The sequence below is a fragment of the Erythrolamprus reginae genome, chromosome 3 (assembly GCF_031021105.1).
Source record: "Erythrolamprus reginae isolate rEryReg1 chromosome 3, rEryReg1.hap1, whole genome shotgun sequence".
Classification (NCBI taxonomy): domain Eukaryota; kingdom Metazoa; phylum Chordata; class Lepidosauria; order Squamata; family Dipsadidae; genus Erythrolamprus; species Erythrolamprus reginae.
In genome coordinates, this window is record NC_091952.1 from 38,149,804 (window position 1) to 38,171,072 (window position 21,269).

The 21,269-nt window shown below is 42.3% G+C and overlaps 1 protein-coding gene across 14 annotated transcripts in view; it reads left to right on the forward strand.

The window, feature by feature from the left end:
- The window catches only part of DLGAP4 (DLG associated protein 4), a 401,980-nt gene that overhangs the window by 365,315 nt on the left and 15,396 nt on the right, over window positions 1-21,269 (forward strand). For 8 of the 14 annotated variants that reach the window (XM_070744825.1, XM_070744826.1, XM_070744835.1 and 5 more), the window contains one exon: window positions 15,495-15,856. The exons of 1 other annotated variant lie outside the window; for it this stretch is intronic. In XM_070744825.1, the coding sequence (XP_070600926.1) occupies window positions 15,495-15,856 (362 nt within the window). Of the gene's footprint in view, window positions 1-15,039; window positions 15,857-16,117; window positions 16,205-21,269 lie in introns of those variants that run through there. 5 more of the 14 variants (XM_070744831.1, XM_070744830.1, XM_070744832.1 and 2 more) reach the window with 3 other exon arrangements.

Genomic DNA, 21,269 nt, shown 5'->3' on the forward strand with positions numbered 1-21,269 from the left:
TAATTATTCTTAGGATTTAATTTCCCAGGCATTCCAGCCAAAGTTTAAAAATTTGGCTGCTTGCTTGCAAGCTGGAAATATTTTTAAGTACAGTACCCAGAATTTAATGTTTAATCACTTTTCTGTGAAATATTGATTTCTTTATTTTTTCATCAAATTGATATGGCTATCCATCGCAAACAAATAATTCTGGGTGGCATACAATCAAAACAACAATCAAAACATTGCATAACAGCCATTTAAAAACCAATAAATAAAAGCCCAGGATTGTATTCAATAAAGCAACATTCACTAAAAGATTTAGTTAGAATTCTTGAGGTTATCTGCTTTTTCTTTTAAGAAAAGTGCTGGCTGAGGGGACCCTGGATTAATCTGTTCCCTGCCCAACATCGATTTAGCTTGGGTATATCTAATGCTTGGACTCTCCATATAACACACAGGAGAATGGAAGTTGGCTAACCTGAGTGCTCGTTCTATGTGCGCTGCAAGAGAGTCCAATCCCATCCTGGTTCTGGTATGGTCCGGGTTCTAGGAGTGGTCGGTGTATTAGATGAGCTACGTCTTCTCCAGATTCGTTGAAAAAACTGGAGCTCGGATGGAGGAAGAGGCGTGGCCAAAGAATATTCAACTCAGCCCCTGGCCTATCAGATGAGAAGATAACCCATGCTTGGACTCTCCTGCAGCACACATAGAATGAACATTCAGGTAAACTAACGTTCAGTTTAGTTTTTTTAAGAAACATAGAGCAACATTTTAAAGCAGTTAAAAGGTTGAGAAAGCAGTGACTTAAAGGCAGAAAATAATTGCACAGTCTTTATAAATGTGTATGGTTGTACACAAGTTGCAGGCTTTCAGGCTATACCACACTTCAGAATGTAGCAAGGTGGAAGGTAGTTATAATATAGAGCAGGTCTTAATGACTTTTCCTAGAGCTGATTAGATAGGATTGATGAGAGAGAATTTATAGCCTACAGGTAACTCTTTCAGTCCCCCCAACAGCTTTTCTCTCCAAGCCTCCAAAAAAGGATTCTCTGATCTTGTCGTTAGGGTGAATCATAGTTGGGACAAATCCAATTCACTGGTGCTGTGAATTGAATAATCATTGGTATCTGTAACCAGAAATGGAAAAAAAGTTAGATCTGTTTGTTCCATTTGCTTGTTTAAAGGGTAATAAACACTGTTGCTAATGTTGTCCCTCACATCTGAAGCATTTTTCTTTTTTTAAATCAATAGATTAACAACAAAAAAACCAGAACATATCCTCCCACTCCTTTTTTAGTTGTTGTTTCCTACTTTTTTTTTTTTTTGGTTGTCAGGGAAAGAAGAAATCATAAACCAGTTTGTAAATAATTGACATGGTGGTCTTTGAAGAAAGTTTCCGTGGATAGGTAATTAAACAAGTGCAAAGTGGTTTCTGATTAGTTTATAATTCTGAGGAATTTTTAAAATTGCTTTTTGCAGTTACAATTGTTTTGTTGCACTTTAAACAATAACCCACTCATTTTATAAATTGATTTGTAAGTCATATCCTCTTACCCTTTAATTTAATTTTCATATGTTATTCTCTGACAGATTAATTTAGTCTAGAAAAGGCTGTGTATTCTGTTCTTCCAAGTTCATGGTTTTTCCTCTGTCTGTTATCCACATAAACATCCTATAAAGTAGATATCTGATAGAGAACATGTCATGATCAAGTTAAAGGAAACTTATGCTTATATCTGGATGGAAATTTAAACTTGGAATTCCTCCATCCTGTTAAAACATTCTATCTACTAAGCTACTTCCTCTATACTCTGTTCCTTCTTTGTGGCTATAATTATTTCTGGATCACAGCAACAAATCTTATGATGGGAAGCCCTTTATAATATAAAATTAATCTAGATACGATACTCCATAATCCCAAACAGTAGGTACATCATGTTCTCCGTACTGAAGGAGCGGGTCCAGCAGTCACATGGGTTGCTCATGTCCAATCCGGTGGAACTGAGCCTAGTATTAAAAAAGCTTGCCGGATCCGCCCCTTCCCCTGAATTCGCTCAGTTCGCATATCCTGCGGTTGTATTGTGATAGCTCGTTCAACATTCGTTCAACATTCTAACACCTTCCCTTCGATCTTTTCCTTCAAAAATAGTAAGACTGTTTATCCTTATTTATTTTACTTGCACTAATAGCGCCAGCCGTTTGCGGCTCGGCTTTTTTCCCTTGGAGAAGTTGCGGTTTCGTTTTCCCCCGGCGGTTTTGCCGTGTACGATCCCCGCGGCCGCTTGTGGATTCTTTTAATCCTTTGGCCTGGAGGTTCTAGTGCAAGTATTAATTGATTGCCTTATTGATTCTTTATTGCATATATATTAAAGGGCTTAAAAAATACCTCCTGCGGAGTGAGACGGCTTTCTAGTCTCCTGGACTTAGTCGATCGCTTCCCCTTTAAGGCATATTCGGGGCGATTTTTCGGCGCGAAGGCCTTCGCGCCCTTTTTAAATCTAGGCCTCTCGTGTTGGCCTCCTGCCAGCCGCGTAGGCCTCAGTCCACCGCGTGGATCCCGGAGCGGGCCTTGGGGGTCCCAGGCTAAATTCTCCACCGGCTAAGCCTCCAACCAGAGTGCCTTGGTTTACTTAATTGAAAAGTTTAGGGAGGCTGGCCCCGCTGGATTTGGGGGCACGAACTCTGGGTTTGCCCAGATTGTCCTCACGTCTCAGCAGCTTCGAGGCCTCGAAGCAGGATCCATTCCTCTTGGGAAGTCCTTAAAATTCTTCTCCTTTCTATTCAGTTATTGGCTCAGCCTTGTCTTCTGTTAATTTTCAGACTATGGCTTCCTTTCCCAAGAGAGGCACAACTAAAGGTCCCAGAGAGACCAGGCCTACAGGCGATGAGATTACTAGTATCCCCCAGGCCTCTTCCTCCTCTTCTCCTGGGGCCCGCCCCTCGACTAAGGTCACCAGGGCCGAGAAGAGAAGGGACCTAGCCCTACAAAGAATCCATGACAAATCAGCAAAACGTTTAAAAGTGCAGGCCCAAGTTCTCAGTAGTCAAGACCCCCCAGAGGCTTCTAGTCTACCTCCTTCTGGGGTCCCTGTGTTATCTCTGGATGAGCCTAACCTAGACAGACCCCAACCTAACCTATGGGGCATAGGGCCAGAGGAACCAGATATTATTGAAGATTCCTCCCAGCCAGGATCCTCCCAGGCCTTTAGGGATTCTTCTGCCATTCCTGCTGATATTTCTAATTTACCTCCTGAGTTCCAATCTATTTTTGCTGTGTTGTCTAAGGCCATTGATGCCAAACTCTCGTCCATCAATGAGCTTCCCTTACCTCCTCCTCCTTCTCGTCCCTCCCGCCCCTTGGGTTCTTCCCCAGCGGTTAGGGCTCCTATTCAGGATGATTCAGATTCCTCTCAGGACGAATATGAGGATATGGAGGATGATGAGGACCCTTTCCAAGGGCTATCAGATGATGAGGAATCCCAAATAAAGGTTCCTTCTCCAATTACCATTTTCCCTTCTCAATTATTCAAATCTCTCCTCCTCAAAGCTAGGATTTCTACGGGATTAGCGGCCCAGGAGAAACAAGCCTCCACTTCCACTGATCCCCCGGAGGAGAATTTACCTTACTTCACTGAGGAACAGGAGGATAACGAGGTAATTCCTATGCCTAAATTGTTTAAAGATGCCTTACTCAAACAGTGGGATTTCCCAGCCTCTAGTCTTAATCCCTCCACTAAGGACAGGAAGTTGTACAAACTTTCCTCTTCCTATGAAGAGCTTCTATCCTTTCCCAAACCGGATGAACCTGTCAAGATCCTTCATTCGGCAGCGGCTGTGCCGGGAGAGGCGGAGGAAGTCCTCCGCCCAGAGGACAAGCGCATTGAACAAATACTCAAAAGAGGATTCACGGCAGATTCCTGGGCCATTAAAAGTTCTGCAGCAGCCTCCTTTTTCTCCAGAGCCATGCTGCTGTGGCTTCGCCAACTTCAACAGCATATTCCTCCCGATGACTTGAGAGGTCAACAAGACTTCAACAAGGTCTTTGCAGCTGCCCAGTACGTGGCTGATGCCACCTTGCAATCTACCAGATTTTCTGCTAAGTCTATTGCAGCTTCTACAACGGCAAGGAGACTCCTATGGATTCGCCCTTGGCAAGCGGGAGTACGCCAGAAGTGGCAGTTATCCCAGGGACCCTTAAAGCGCGACCTTCTTTTCGGTGATCTTCTGGATCCACTCCTCACGGAAACCACGGATAAGAAGAAAGTTTTGGGTCCAACCACAAAAAAGGCTACCAAAACGCAGTCCTTTCGTCGCCCGGGGCGCCAGCAAGATCAAGCGGCTTCCTATCAGAGATCTCCAGGTCAGTATTCCCCCCGCTTTCGTTCCCAAAGTAGGAACTCCAGGGGTAGAGGTTTTCGCTTCCAAAGGGGAGCTTCTTCTAACAGGGCCTCAAAAAAACCTAGATGGTAATCTTTCCTCTATTCCCATAGGGGGTCGCCTAGCTCATTTCGCCTCAAATTGGCGTCTCACCTCCAAGGACCCCTGGGTCATTGACACTGTTCAAACTGGCCTTCTTTTAGAATTTATTTCTCCTCCCCCCAAACGTTTTATTTCCTGCCCTTCTCCCAGGTCCTCCTCAGATTGTAACCGTATGGAGGAGGCCATTTCTCATCTATTGTCCATCAGAGCCATTCAACCGGTTCCTTCCGGTCAGAAGGGCCTAGGGTTTTACTCCATTTTATTTATGGTTCCAAAATCCTCCGGAGGTTGGAGAGCTATTTTGGATTTAAAGAAACTAAACCTATTCATCAAATATAGGAAGTTTAAAATGCACTCCTTATCTTCTATTTTGGCCGCCATTCACTCCGGAGATTTCATGGTCTCCTTAGACCTCACTGAGGCCTACCTTCACATTCCTATAGCCAAATGCCACAGGAAGTTTTTACGTTTTTCCTTTCAAGGCAGGCATTTCCAGTATAGGGCGATGCCATTTGGCCTTTCCTCGGCCCCTCGGGTCTTTACAAAGCTCTTGGGGTCCCTGGCGGCCTATATCCGGGCGTCTCCCATTCACATTTTATGTTATCTTGATGATATTTTGATTCATGGGAACTCCCTAGAGAAAGTGAAAACAGACCTTTCTGTCACCATGTCAGTCCTTCAGGACCATGGTTTTTCCATCAACTTTGAAAAAAGTCACCTCCAACCTTCCACATCCATTTCTCACCTGGGTTCCATTATCAATTCAGAATCTTCCCAGGTTTTTCTCTCTCCCGAGAGAAAACTCAGTATAGGGGAGTTAATTTCTAACATTTTATCTAATTCTTCAGTATCCATAGTAACTCTGTCTTCCCTTTTGGGGAAGATGGTGTCATGCATAGGCATCATTCCCTGGGCTCGCCTTCATGCTAGAGAACTCCAGTGGCTCCTATTACCCTTTCAGAGATCGGGGCACAGCAACTCAAATCGGCGCATTGTCATCCCACCAAGTGTTCGCAGATCCTTCAAGTGGTGGAAGTCTCCGGCCATGGACAAAGGATCCCCGTTCAGATGCCCGGATCAATTTGTCATCACCACAGATGCCAGTCTATCGGGATGGGGCGCCCACGCCCAGGGGATGATAGCCCAGGGCACGTGGTCCCCGGAGGAAGCTTCCAGGCCAATCAATTGGCTAGAGTTAAGAGCCGTTTCCCTGGCTCTGAAGCATTTCTCTCCTCGCATTCCCAACCGGCACGTTCTCATTCTCACCGACAACATTGCCACAAAAAGCCATATCTGCAGACAGGGGGGCACGAGATCCAAAGCTCTCATGAGGGAGGCCCTCAAGTTAGGCCTTTGGGCGGAAAAACATCTTCGGTCGCTCCTAGCCGACCACATCTCGGGGAGCCTCAACGTCCAGGCGGACTGGCTATCTCGAGCAACGATAGACCCAGGAGAGTGGAACCTCCATCAGGACCTGTTCCATCAAATCAGCCTCAGATTCGGCCTACCAGTCCTGGATCTCTTCGCGACCAATGTGAACGCCCAACTCCCTCGCTTCTTTTCCAGATTTCCATCCCCGGGAGCGGAAGCAATCAATGCCCTCCGGAGTCCATGGCCTCCAGGCCTACTCTACGCATTTCCTCCAATTCCAATTCTCCCGGACGTGATTCACAAGGTTCTCACCGAGAGGGCCCGAGTAATCTTAATCGCCCCTCATTGGCCCCGCCGGCCCTGGTTCGCGGACCTCCAACAGCTGTCCGTTCAGGACCCTTGGCGACTCCCCGTTTCGGGGGATATGCTGCGGCAGGGGGCCTCATTGCATCCCCATACACAGAATCATTTCCTTCCTTATGCAAGGCTTCCATAAAGGACTTTCCACCAGCACCCTCCGGCGTCATCTGGCAGCCATTTCATCTGTCCTAGGGGGTCCCCGCAGACAGCCTCTCCGATCCTTCCCTGAAGTTCAGGAATTCCTCAAGGGCATAGCCAACCTCAGACCTTCCAAGGTCCACAGGTATCCATCCTGGGATTTGCCACGGGTTCTCCATTCCCTCACGCAGGCACCATACGAACCCCTAAAATCGGCGTCCCTCAGGTACCTATCCTTTAAGGTAGCATTCCTGGTGGCTATTACCTCTGCCCGACGCATTTCGGAGCTGGCTGCCCTCTCAATCAGGCAGGACCTTTGTCAATTCCATCAGGACAAGGTAGTCTTGCGACTGGACCCCACCTTCTTACCCAAGGTCAGTTCCATGTTCCACAGATCTCAGGATATTGTCCTACCTTCCTTCTGCCTCCAACGAGACCATCCCTTGGCAATTAGATGGCACACCCTGGATCTCATCAGAGCGCTGAGAATCTATATCCAACGCACAGGACCCTTTCGGAGGTCAGAAGCACTTTTCATAGCCTATCATCCCAGAGTCATGGGGGCCAAAGTGTCTTCAACAGTAATAGGCCGTTGGATCAGAGGGACTATATCTAAGGCCTATGAGTCGGCCTCCCTCTCAGTTCCAAGGAACATCACAGCGCATTCCACCAGGAGCGCAGCCACCTCGGCCGCTTGGGCGACTCAAGCCCCGTTGGAGGAGGTCTGCAAAGCAGCCACTTGGGCCTCGCCAAATTCCTTCATCAGGCACTACAAGATTGATTCTTACGCTTCAGCGGACGCTGCCTTCGGCAGAAGAGTACTCCAATCCGTTATCTCACACGATAGCAATCTAATCCCACCCTAGGGACCATCTATTGGGTATGTCCCATGTGACTGCTGGACCCGCTCCTTCAGTACGGAGAATAGGCGTTGATTGCTTACCTGAACGCCTCTTCTCGTACGGTGAGCGGGTACAGCAGTCACTTCCCGCCCTTGTATGTGTCTTCTTCACCTTTCTATAATCCTTTTTCCTCTAACAATAAGAGTTGAACACTACAGATCTTCACAACTGAGCCTAGTCTATGGATTCGCGAATTCTGGGGAAGGGGCGGATCCGGCAAGCTTTTTTAATACTAGGCTCAGTTCCACCGGATTGGACATGAGCAACCCATGTGACTGCTGTACCCGCTCACCGTACGAGAAGAGGCGTTCAGGTAAGCAATCAACGCCTATTATGCGCGTTCCCAGGAAAAATCCATGTTCTCTAGGAGGAGAAAGAGGTTTAGAGAACGATTTGAATCTATAACTCCTTGTTTATTGGTCTTCTGTTTAATTGTTAACTATTTAATTGCTTTAACTTTATTTTAATGGTTTGACATGTACTGTTTACATTGTGAGAGTTTTATTGTAAAAGATGGCCTCTAAACAAATGGTGCAGTGAAAAGGCAAGACCAAACTTACAACTATTGGTTCGATTTAGGGATTTGTAGATGGCCAAGAAGGGTTTGGACCAGTTCTGCTTAGTGTCCATAATGGTGGGTAATTAGAGAATCAAGCAGATACTGAGCTTGGCTGGAAATTGTAGGTTTTCAGCTGAAATGGAATCAATTAACCATCTCCATCATCTAAATTTAGAAAACTACATTCATTTCTTTGGTCCTAGTGATAAGTGAAGGATTATTTTAAGAGATTACCATGCAGAGGCTATTTGAAATCTAAACCAAACCTCATTTATGCATTCTGAAATATATTTTGGATTTTTTTTCCTTCTTGAGTCATATAGAATCTGTACTTTTTATACCTAAGGCTCTGGCCTCTTTTGAGTTTGTATTGTGTCTGTAGATTACATCAGGAAGTTAAACTACTTCCAATATAAGGCAATGGGAAGCTGCTTCTGAAGTGTTGCCAAGAAAACACTGAATTGGGGCCAGTAGTCACTGAGAGATTAATATAATTCCAAGTGTTTTCAATAACTGTGTTTTCTTATTTAAATAAAAAGCTGGCTGTCTATTCCATTTTGGCAAATTATGCGTGAAGCAACAATAACCATACATGATAAAAATAGGAGATTTTGGATTAAAGTGTGGATTAACAAGTAAGAATTACAACTTTATATCCTTAGCTATAGTAGTTGCCTATATTTGGCAGTTCTGTTTAAAATGAGTCATTGTTCTTCAAATACTTGCCTTTACTTAGAAATGGCAAGCAGAGAAAGGAATGCCTAACATCAATGGAAGATAGCAGGAATCACTCACTAGGGTTGTGGGTTCACATAACTAAATGCTTGGATACTTATTTATTTAATTTGACTTCTATGACGCCCAATTTATATGCCGTCCCCGAGTTTTCGGAGAGGGGCAGCATATAAATCCAATAAATCTAATCTAATCTAATCCCGAAGAGCAGTTTACAACAATATAATACCTCACCACCCACCCCGAGATCACATCCATTCAACATGAAAAATATTGTTCATTTCCCTAAAGAAAAATGAATAGTTGCCCACGTGAACTGCCATGTAATTTCAAAAAATCTGCACATTGTATATTTTTTGCCAAGAAAATTTAGGATAGTAGCAATTTATCACTGGAAGATTTATATTTTATTGAGGAGATAGCATTGATGTCAAACGCATGATAGCAATCGGAGGTAAATTTTGACTGGATTTATTGCCTAATAGTTGTGATTAGCTTCATAGTTTAATCAGTAAGGCAAAAACAATAATATTATCTGAGTTAGCTTTGCATGTTGCTTACATGTTATGATTTATTTTATATAGTTGGTGAATAAGATTTACAAACGCAACACCCCCCCCCCCCCAAACACACACACAAACCTCCAAACCATATTATGGCTAAACTGCATGATGTATAATCCCTGTGTGATCATTGAGATAAATTATTTTCATTTGTCATAGTTTGAAATTCTTGGAATAGTGTGCTTTGGAATAGTCCTCGGAGAGGGGCGGCATATAAATCGAATGAATGAATGAATGAATGAATGAATGAATGAATGAATGAGTTACTTACATTCTCCTATTTCAGAGAATTAAATAGGAGAATGTTGTATGACAGTATTAGGCTCTTTCAGGATGAAAGATGAATCAGTTTGGCATATGTTAAGTTGGGTACGATTGAAAATTATATCTAATTTGGTAAATATATCCGATAAAGCAAGTTCCAATTCATAGAATCAAATGATACATTATCAGCCTCCATACTTACTGATTTTATTTTACATGGAAGTTAGTATGTGTTGCTCTGTAGAGAAAGATAGCTGACATATAAATTTATTAAATAAAATGATGGGGAAATAGTGCCATTCTACCTTAATTACCCTATTTTTTGGAGTACAAGACTCACCGGAGTATAAGATGCACCTTAGTTTTGGAGAAGGAAAACAAGGGGAAAAGGCCTCTGCCTCCCAGCAATTTGCCAAACAGCAAACAGCTCAGATGATATACACAGTTTGCTGTATATTTCTGGGCATGTGTGCCATAGAAATAGCAAAGAATTGGAGAAATGTACATTGTGGCAGTATATTAATCCCAGAAAGTTTTCTTAAATGTAATCACACTAACTCCTCCCAATTGTTTAAATAGATGTACTCCAAACATGACTAAGTCAGGGTTTAACTCAGCTGCCTTATCTTAATACTAAAACAGGACACTGTTACATTTCAGATTATACTTTTACAGATCTTTAAAATTGATGTGGCTTTGTGGAAGTATTCTCTGCTATTTAAAGGAAGATACAATAACACTGAGCCTCTTCAGATCCAGCATTTGTTTTAAAAAGTTTCTTAATTTTGTTAAGTTATCTAGAACAATAATAAAGCAGTCCTTAAAAAACAAGTCTAATAATTTGAACATTCCATAGGCATTTATAGTTATTGACTTGCCTCCTTGCAGCAAACAACAAACAGCCAATTTCAGCACAGTCTGATTAGCACAAGAAAATAAAATTATGTCTTTGCCTCTCCCTCCAGCAATTTTGCCTCCTTGCAGCTTTAATGTCACTTTCATTTTATAACCTGGGCTTCCGGGCAACTTCAATCAATCAGCTGAGTGTTGGGAGGCAGATAATCAGTGGCTTCTGCCAATCAGGCTCTGCTGCTGTTTGTTGCAAGGAGGTAAATTGATGGGAGGCAGAGGCCAAAGGGTGGGGGTGGCTGGGTAAGGCTACATTCAGTGCATAAGATGCATCCAGGTTTTCACCCTCTTTTGGGTTAAAAAAAAGTGTGTCTTATACTGTGAAAAATATGGTAAATTAAATTAATTAAAATATAATTGTAATTTATCTTAATTGTAAATTGTCTTAATTTACAAACTTCTGGGCTACACATTTATTTTTACAACTTACTCTAGCAAGGTGGTGCATATGGAATCACCCTTCATTTTATCTTTATCATCCTGTCCCATAGCAATAATATGAGTCTGGGTCTCCCAGGCCTAATCAACACCTTAACATTGTCTTGAAAAACACAAATAAGCATTAGAGACCAACATGACAAACTGGAGGAGCTGGTGAGGACCAGTCACAGCTGTTTGCCTTCCGGAAAATGCATATTTTATTATTGAGCCACATCCACAGCAGCTGTTTTACCAGAACATCTTAAATATACTCTCAAAATTCAAAGTATCTTCAGTGTGCAAAAGTTCTAATATTTTAAAATTATTTTAATCAAAGATTTCCCAGTTAGTAGACATTTAGTTCTTGTGTCCATTACTTTCCAGTTTGTTGATTTTAAAGCATATACAGTAGAACCCCGACTTACGAGACTAATTGGTTCTGGAAGGAGGCTCGTAAGTCGGAACGCTCGTATGACGAAACATTGTTTCCCATAGGAAACAATGTAAAGTCAATTAATCCGTGCAACAACAAAAAAAACCGCTGCCGCCGAACGCGGAAGTTAGCGTTCAGACACAGCTGCGAAGCGGTGCACGTGTTTTAAAAGGTTGCAGCCGGCCTGGGGGGCTTGCCAGCACCCCCCTGAGCCCCCCAGGCCGGCTGCAACCTTTTAAAACACGCGGGATACGAGCGCCAAGGAGCTGTCTCCTGAAGCCGAACGCGGAAGTTAGCGTTCGGCTTCAGGAGACAGCTCCTTGGCGCTCGTATCCCGAATGTGAGCTCGGGAGGCGAACAAAAATGTCGCTCCCCTCCCAGCTCTTATCTCGAGTAGCTCGTAAGTAGAGCTGCTCGTATGTCGAGGTTCCACTGTAATCCATTAAATATAGCAGTACTGAAAGCATATCTAGAAAACTGGTTACTTGCAAATGGAATGGCTGTAAAAGTGCAATCAGGAGTCTTAGTACAGCAAGGGTTTTGTTTTTTTTAAATGGAGTGGATTCACAATCTCAGCTGGGTTTGATTAAATAAATAGTAGATGGGCTGCCAAATTGAGCATGATTAAACTGTAGGTCATTGGCTGCTTTTAACAAAGACAAGTGAAAGAGCCATGGCAGATATAAAAGTTATTTTCCTTATATTGTGCTTTTTTCTCCATACGTACTTTGTTCATTACTATGAATGATTTGGCTGTTAATCAATTCCCTTAATTATAAGTTGTTGTTTTTTTAAAAAAACCCAAACATTAACTCTGTCTTTTGCATTATGGCAATTAGCTGTAAGTTTGCAAACTACTTTAGAATTTTCTCTTTCCAGTGCTGAATATAAATGTGTCAACACTTCAAAAACCATCTTTGTTTTCCACCTGATAATTCCTGTACATGTAGATATTGCAAGATAGATTTCTCCTGCAGGTATACCATCAGAAATGTAAGATCCAAAGTTATGTTTTTTTAAAAAAAACTGGAAATGTAGAAACAAATTATTGTGAATCAAAATAATAGAACCAATGAAGATGGAATACTAGAATTTGTGTGGGTTTTTTAAATCCAGATTTCCCATTTGGGGTTAAAGATATTTTGTTATAGACAGGAGGCCTTGTTATTTTTTTTTAAAAAAATAGTTTTATTAAAATATTTATAGAAAGAAACAAAAAAGACATACCCAAACAAACACTAACAAAAATACAAACTATACAGTATAACCCTAGAGGTTATATTATATTTATATTGACAAGGAGGTCTTATCATACTACCATGTTTCCCCAAAAACATGACCTACCCCAAAAGTAAGTCCTAGCTTAATTTTTACACATGCACTCAATACAAGCCCTATCCTCAAGCCCTAATTAAGACCCGACCCAACTTGGGCTGCAGGGAATGGGACGAAGTGTACGGATAAAAAATTAGCTAGGGTGGGGATGGATGTAGGGTGGAGTTGCCCTACTTACCAGGCCTTGCACATCCTGACACTTGCCTCAACTTGCAGGCTCACTTCTGTCATGAAGTGAGTCAATAATTATTAGACCCTCCCCCCCCAAAAAAGAAGCCCTGGTCCTCTTTTGGGGGGTAAAAAGAAAATAAGATCAGGTCTTGTTTTTGGGAAAACATGGTAGCTGGAACTGAGTAATACTACTGGTCAGTTTATTCAAGCTGGTTTAGAATACTTCTGGCCCCATAGACAATTAAAGCCCTTCATGGCACCGGACCAGATTATCTCAGGGACCGCCTTCTGCCGCACGAATCCCAGCGACCAGTTAGGTCCCACAGAGTGGGCCTTCTCCGGGTCCCGTCAACTAAACAATGTCGCTTGGCGGGACCCAGGGGAAGAGCCTTCTCTGTGGCGGCCCCGGCCCTCTGGAACCAACTCCCCCCAGAGATTAGAATTGCCCCCACCCTCCTTGCCTTTCGTAAACTACTTAAAACCCACCTCTGCCGCCAGGCATGGGGGAATTAAGATTTCTTCTCCCCCTAGGCCGTTACAATGGTATGCATGGTATGTTTGTATGTGTGTTTGATTTTTTATATTAAGGGGTTTTAATTTGCTTTTAGTATTGGATTATTATTGTATATTGTCTATGATTGCTGTTAGCCTTCCCGAGTTTTCGGAGAGGGGCGGCATATAAATCCAATAAAACTTGAAACTTGAAACTATTCCATTTTGCATTGGAATATGTATACTGTACTTTACCTTTCTTTTCGAACAGCAAGTGAGTAAGAAATGTGTTTGATTTCAGTCCAGGTTTTCTTAGTAAATTCATTAAAAACTCATCAATACATATGCTGGCACTTTGGGCTTCCCAGTGTCAGCACTGTTTTTATCCTTTCAACAGAGTGATATTTCACCATTATTGTTCCTTGCCACAATAAAATCATTTAAAACCTGCTACAATAAAATTCTTCAAAAAATTAAAACCCTAATGTATAAGCTATAGTGTTTGAAATTAAGTCTTTTTGGGGGGGGGGGGAGAGAAAAAAAGAAGATATATATGAAAAATAGTTCTTGGCTCTTGTGTTGATTTATTATCATGGGATCCTGCCAAAAAGTGTACCTTAAAATAACCATGAAAAATAAATCTTACCCGAGTGTGAGCAAGCCATTTGGTATTGGCCAAAATTAGAGGAAACAAATGCTTGTCTGGAATCTTTTGATAGTTACTCATAGGAAATACCAACTTCTGAAATGCTATTTTCCGAGATAAAAATGCTTGAAATCTAAAATTCTATATGCATTAAAAGAAAGTAGCAAAGCTGTATGCAAACATTTAGGCATCTTTGACCAAATTGTATGTTTCAATAAATTCCTATGAACAGAGACTGGGACAACTTCTACATGTACAAAATCTAACCCAAAACCTTTCTGCAAATCTGAATATTATTATTATTGTTGTTGTTGTTATTGTTTTTTAAATATATTTTTTAAAATATTAGATTTGTATTACTATTATATTGTTTTTGTTATTATTGTGAGCCGCCCTGAGTCTTCGGAGAGGGGCGGCATACAAATCTAATGAATTATTATTATTATTATTATTATTATTATTTATTACATTTGTATGCCGCCCCCTCTCCGTAGACTCGGGGCGGCTCACAACAGTAATAATAACAGTATAAAATGTAACAAATCTAATATTAAAAGAAAGAATCTAAATACCCGTCATTTAAAAATCATACAACACAAGCACATCATACATAAAGTATATAACCCCGGGGAAAATGTCTCAATTCCCCCATGCCTGGCGATATAGGTGGGTCTTGAGCAATTTATGAAAGGCAAGGAGGGTGGGGGCAGTTTTGATCTCTGGGGAGAGTTGGTTCCAGAGGGCTGGGGCCGCCACAGAGAAGACTCTTTCCCTGGGCCCCGCCAGATGACATTGTTTAGTCGATGGGACCCGGAGAAGGCCAACTCTGTGGGACCTTATCGCCCACTGGGATTCATGCGGCAGAACACAATCCCAGGGATATTCTGGTCCGATGCCATGTAGGGCTATACTTAATATTTCAGATATTTGTTGATTCAAAATAAGAGAACAGTGAATATGGCTGGGGGAAAGATTTTGGCACCCCTTCAGTGAGTCTGTCTTGGCTATGACAGATGAATATACCTATATGTCTGGAATATTACATATTCTATTCTGCATAAAGAAAAATGAGGAATTACTCTTGGTTCTAGTTCCAGAATGCAGGTAGCTATCAGTAGAGCTTTAATAGACAATAATTTATTTATTAGATTTATTTATTTATTAGATTTGTATGCCGCCCCTTTCCGTGGACTCGGAATAATTTTATTTATGAATAAAATCATGAAGAATATGAATCTTTTCTGACAGAATCCTTTTTGTGGCATTTTCCCCTTTTTTAGGTATATCAGCTTAGTCAAGATACTGAGGCTGGCAGCTGTTCATTTCAAATACCAAGAGGTGGCCTAACTAGGGGCTTAAATACAAAATTAAAACTGCAGAACTGCCAAGGTGGCTCTATAGCAACCTAATCTTGCTTTATAGCTTTCTTGAAGGGTGTTCTTCACTTCTTTCATTATCTTCCAGTCTGTGTTATAATGTTCCTCTTGATTTTCACAGCAAGGTAGTGCTGGCTAATAGCGTGCTTTGTTCGGGCTGCTGTGTGCTTTTTTTTCTCTTTTTTTCTTGTTTTTTTCCCCCTGGTTAGACGGGCATTTTGCAGTGGTGCTTATGAGCTTCTTTTAATACAGAGGTTTGCATTTGCTCTCTATTCACTAGATCTTTTGCTGCTTTTTCTTTCTTTCTTTCTCCCGTGACCCTTCTGTCCCTTCACACTTCCTTGCTTCTACTGTCACAGGTTCGGCATGCCTAGTGGGCTATAAAAAGACACCACCACCAGTCCCACCTCGGACCACCTCAAAGCCATTCATTTCGGTCACGGTGCAGAGCAGCACTGAATCGGCGCAAGACAGCTACCTGGACAACCAGGACCAAAAGAGTGACGTCAACAGCCAGTCGGGACTGAGCAATTCCTCAGATAGCTTAGACAGTAATAGGCCACCTAGCGTAACGAGAGGAAACATCGCCACTCCAGCCAATGAGCCTCCTGAGCTGCCCCAGAAAAATGCATCCTTGAAGAGCGACAAAGGAACGTTGACTAACGAAGAGCCCAAGGTGGAGAACATCCCTAAAAGGAAGCTGTCATCTATAGGAATACAAGTATGGACCTGTTTGTTATCATTAGTGCTAGAAGATGATCTTCCTGTAACCGTTTCTGTAAATGTGTCTACCTGTTTAACTGCACTGGGATCGTGCTCTACTGCATGCTTCTGGGGTGATTTGGCTTTATGAAATCTGGGGGAGGGGGCATTGGAGGGAAAAAAAGGCCATTGGATAAATTAAGCCACACAAAGATTCGATTAAAAACGGTGCAAACTCTGTTTTTAAGGAAATTGTTTCATTCTCGACTATTCCCTTTAGATCACCATGCCTAGGTGGAATAAATCACCATGCCCATTCTGATGTATAGGAGGCCACGGGGGGAAAAAGACAGCAAGTAGAACTAAGGTCAGCCTTTAAGGCATTTCTGAACAGAAGTAATCTCTAAATTACTTACGTTTCCTACAATTACCAGTGATAATTAAGGTTGAAGTTATTTGTAAAAATTAGAGATTTAGCTTGGGGAAAAATAAAGGTAGATAATTTTTGGTCAAAAGTATATTATCAAAGGCATGCAATTGTCTCAAACAGAAGCAGGAGATATACCTCTGAATTGGTATGGTAAATGTAAAATAAAGAGAACTGCTTTGTTTGAGTATTGCTGCCAATAAACTTTGGCCATGCTTCTGCAGAATAAGATAACACGCAATAGAACAGGTGGGGAACTGTGGCTGCTTTGTGACTTATAGACCAGTGTTTTTCAACCAGTGTGCCGTGGCACACTAGTGTGCCGTGAGACATGGTCAAGTGTGCCGCGAAGCTCAGAGAGAGAAAGAAAGCAAGAGAGAAAGAAAGCAATAGAGAGAGAGAAAGAGAGGGAGGGAAGGAGAGAGAGAGAGAAAGACATAGAGGGAGGTAGGGAAGGAGAGAAAGAGAGCAAAAAAGAGGAAGGAAGGAAGAGAAAGAAAGAGGGATGGAGAAAGAAGGAAGGGAGAGAAAGAGGGAGGGAGAGAGAAATAGAGTGAAAGGGAGGAAGAGAGAGAGAGAGAATTTTTTTGTCCAAACTTTTTTTAGCCCCCACCCTCCCCCCGCTCAATGTGCCCCAGGGTTTCGTAAATGTAAAAAATGTGCCGCGGCTCAAAAAAGGTTGAAAATCACTGTTATAGACTGCAACTCCCAGAATTCTTGAGCCACCATCACTGGCTCAGGGATTCTGGGAGTTGAAGTCCACAAATCTTAAAAGGACCATTGTTCCCCACTCCTGCCATAGAAGAATGGAAAAGCAGGAAAGGAAAAAAATATAACATCCTGATGAAGCTTTTAGGAACCCTACTAATTAGACTACATGGAAGCATGGAAAAGCACCATATTTGGAAATAAATGTCCACTTATGTGCCATGAGATAAAATAATTGATGTTAAATAAACTGAAGAGCAACCAAGTTTTTAGCATTCCTTTTTGATTCAAGAAATGGTCAGAAAAGGAAGGTCACAAATCAAAGGTGTGTATATGCATTGTGACTTCCATTTCAGCTCTCCCAAATTGCTATAGAGCGGGGCTGTCAAACTCTGGCCCATGGGCCAGATGTATCACACACTGGCCACACCCATGCCCAGTTCAGCTAAGGGGGGAAATGTGTCATGTGACTACATAATGATGATATCAGTTTGACATCCCTGCTGTCGAGAGAGTGCATGTGCTTTGCAAAATCTAATCAGCTTGCTTCTGAAGCAAGATGTTTGAAATAAAACCCGATTATTGTCTTTTTCACATCATGAATATCATCACATGCTTATTCTTGTCAGTCAATAAAATGTCCCTTAGTTTGGGCTTTGCCTTTGCAGACATTGTAATACAGGAATTTTGAAAAAGGCATTTTATGGAATGGTTGAAACTGTTAAGCATAAGCATAGCATTCTGATATGTTTGATACAGATTTCTATCAGAGAAGCATTAATTATATTTTGTAAGGAATGTAGCCATTTAACACCATGGAAATTTCTAGGCAATCTGATGAACAGGGTATAAGAATGTTGCACTACAGGTAATCCTTGACTTGAAACCATTCATTTAGGGATCAATCAGAGTTACATCACTGGAACAAAATGACCTACGACCTGTCCTTGCACTTATGATCATCACAAGGCCCCTGTGGCTATATGATCAAGGTGCTTATTTATTTATTTATTGATTGATTGATTTGTATGCCTCCCCTCTCCTTGGCAGTCAATGTATTTATGAGAGTTGCCAAATGCAGAGGTCCAGTAAGCATCATTTGCATGTTCCCCGACAAGCAAAGTCAATGAGGGGAATCAGATTTGATAAATGGCCATTAACAACTATAGTGATTTACTTAACAGTGGCACAAAAGATCATAAATTGACTCACTTAACAAGTGTCCCAAAGGTGTTTTTTCAGGAGGCAACTGGACTTAACAAGTGACTCACTTAACTAGCTTACATTTTCATTGCTTAGCAACCAAACTTCTGATCCCAATTGTCATACATCAAGGACTACCTCAGTGGTTCCTAACCTTTTTTGGCCCATGCCCCACCTAAGCATCTCTAAAATCCCCATGCGCCCCCCACCGCCCCATGAAGTACAGTATAAGTCCTCCCATTCAAAAAGTGAACTCCTACTCATTAACTTGGCCATTAACTTGGTTTAAACAAGGTTCCAATTGCCCCTATTAAAAATCAGATTGCCGCCCTGTAGGGTGTGGGAACGTTAGGAACCTTCATCCAGCAATGAAAAGAGGGTTAATTCAGGATTGTTTACTAAATTAAGACTTGCCAATTTATAGGAAGTTTTGCGATCACAGTAGAAGCCCTTTAGAACAGGAGTCCCCATCGCTGGGCTGTGGACCAGTACCAGGCCGTAGCTTGTTCAGAACCAGGCCATGAAAACGGCAGGCGAGCACACCAGCATAGCTCCATTCTTCTGCAAATGGAGCTGTGGGCACATTCACCCACCCCTCACACGGAACTATCCCCTTTCTCTTCCTGCACCTGTCCTCAATGCCAAAAGGTTAGGGACCACTGCTTTAGACAGGGGTAGGCAAAGTTGGCTCTTCTATGACATGTGGGCTTCAACTCCCAGAATTCCTGATCCAGTCACACTAGCACAGGAATTCTGGGAATTGAAGTCCACATGTCAGAGAAGAGCCAACTTTGCCTACCCCTGCTTTAGGAGGATAAGGACACAGACAGAAATCCTGTAATAGTGGACAGAGGCAGGTTTCACATGGGAAGCAGCTTGGGGTGTTTGCAGATTTAACTGTCATGAAGCCACCACCTCCACCTAGCATGAGATTATAGTTCCGCTTTAAATTGACAACCTCTTTACAAGAAGTGGCTTTTCCGTGGAAACAAGAGTTTTCCATTTCTGAAATCTTGATGGGGTAGAGGTTTAACTATTATCTCCTAATATTTATTTACCCTTGCTTAAAAGAACGTATTCAGAGAATGACCCTACTCCCTTTGGCATCATGCCATTCTGTTATTCTATGTAATACTTTGGTCCTGGTGCTACGTTGTCACCTAGATAGCTCTGAATGATGCATATGCTGAGTTTTAAGAATAGAATGGAATGGGAATAGGACAGAAGAGAGCCTTGGAGGTCTTTTAGTCCAGCCCCCTGCTGAAGCAGGAGAACCTATACCATTTCAGACAAGCGACTGTCTAGTCTCTTCTTAAAAACCTCCTGTGATGGAGCACCCACAGTTTCTGAAGGCAAGCTGTTCCAATGGTTAATTGCCATCACTGTTATAGAAAGTACTCAAGACTTTCCATGTTGATTAAAAAGTGGTGGCATGTTGGAATTAGTTGCACTGCTTTCGGTACACTTGATATGCCTTCATCAAAAGGCTTTAAGGAGGACCACAAGCTTTGTTGAGCAAATCTACATAAGCTTTTGATGCTATTTTGACACTAGCTTTCATTATGCAAGTAGAGAACGGATTCAGTTTGGGTTTCTGCCCTCATGCATGTGTAAAGCTAAAAAAAAAAATTAAATTGTAAGTTATCAATACATTTGTCTCTAAATCAATGATATTAAGGTCTGTTGAGCAATTTAAGCAGCATTTAGGTGAAGGCTTTTCCTTAATGCATGGAAAGCTTGATTCTAAATTTAGACCATATTAAAATAAATTCTGTGGATATATTAGATATCTACATATACATAGATAACGGTAGTTAGTCTTGGTTGCATTTCTGTTCCCTTGCTTCTAAAATTTCTTTTAGATCATTTTATTTAACAGTATATCTGACCTTTTAAACTCAGAAACTTGAATTACAGTTGATTGTTCAATTAAGATTAAGATTTATTAGATTTGTATGCTGCCCCTCTCCAAAGACTCGGGGCGGCTCACAACAACAACAATACAATACATAGAATACAAATCCAATAGAGTTAAAAAACAAGATTTTAAAAGCATAGATATTAAAAGCAATCATTACTGCACAATCACACCATTCTCATATATTACATTCAGGAAAAAAAAGTGGTGGGGGGGGAGAGATAGTTATTCCCCCCATGCCTGGTGACATAGATAGGTCTTCAACATCTTGCGGAAGGCGGGAAGGGTAGGGGCAATTCGAATCTCCGGGGGGAGTTGATTCCAGAGGGCCGGGGCCACCACAGAGAAGGCTCTTCACCTGGATCCCGCCAAATGGCATTGTTTAGTCGACGGGACCCAGAGAAGGCCAACTCTGTGGGACCTGATCGGCCGCTGGGATTCGTGCGGCAGAAGGCAGTCCCGGAGGTAGTCTGGTCCGATGCCATGTAGGGCTTTATAGGTCATTACCAACACTTTGAATTGTGACCGGAAACTGATGGGCAACCAGTGCAGGCCGCGGAGTGTTGGCAAAACGTGGGCAGATCTTGGAAGCCCCACGATAGCTCTCGCGGCCGCATTCTGCACAATCTGAAGTTTCCGAATACTTTTCAAAGGTAGCCCCATGTAGAGAGCATTGCAGTAGTTGAATCTCGACGTGATGAGGGTGTGAGTGACTGCGAGCAGTGATTCCCAGTCCAAATAGGGCCGCAACTGCTGCACCAGGCGGACCTGGGCCAATGCCCTCCACGCCACAGCTGAATGATTGTGCTCTAATGTGAGCTGTGGATCGAGGACGACGCCCAAGTTGCAGACCCTCTCCGAGAGGGTCAATAACTCCCCCCCCCCCGGGTAATGGACGGACAGATGGAATTGTCCTTGGGAGGCAAGACCCACAGCCACTCCGCCTTGTAATTAAAAATTAACCTAGTAAACAGAATTTAGAAAATGAATTTTTTTTAGCAGGACAGTGTAATTCTCCTCTTTCCCCACTTGCGTTCAGAACTTTTAGCCACTCTGAGTCCATCCTGGGCATTCTGATTGGTTCCATTGCAGATTCGTCCTGATCTCAACCCCTCCAAAAATTGCTGCCTTTTGGTGTGTGGTGTCTGCATGATCACTATGTGTGTGTGTTTGTGT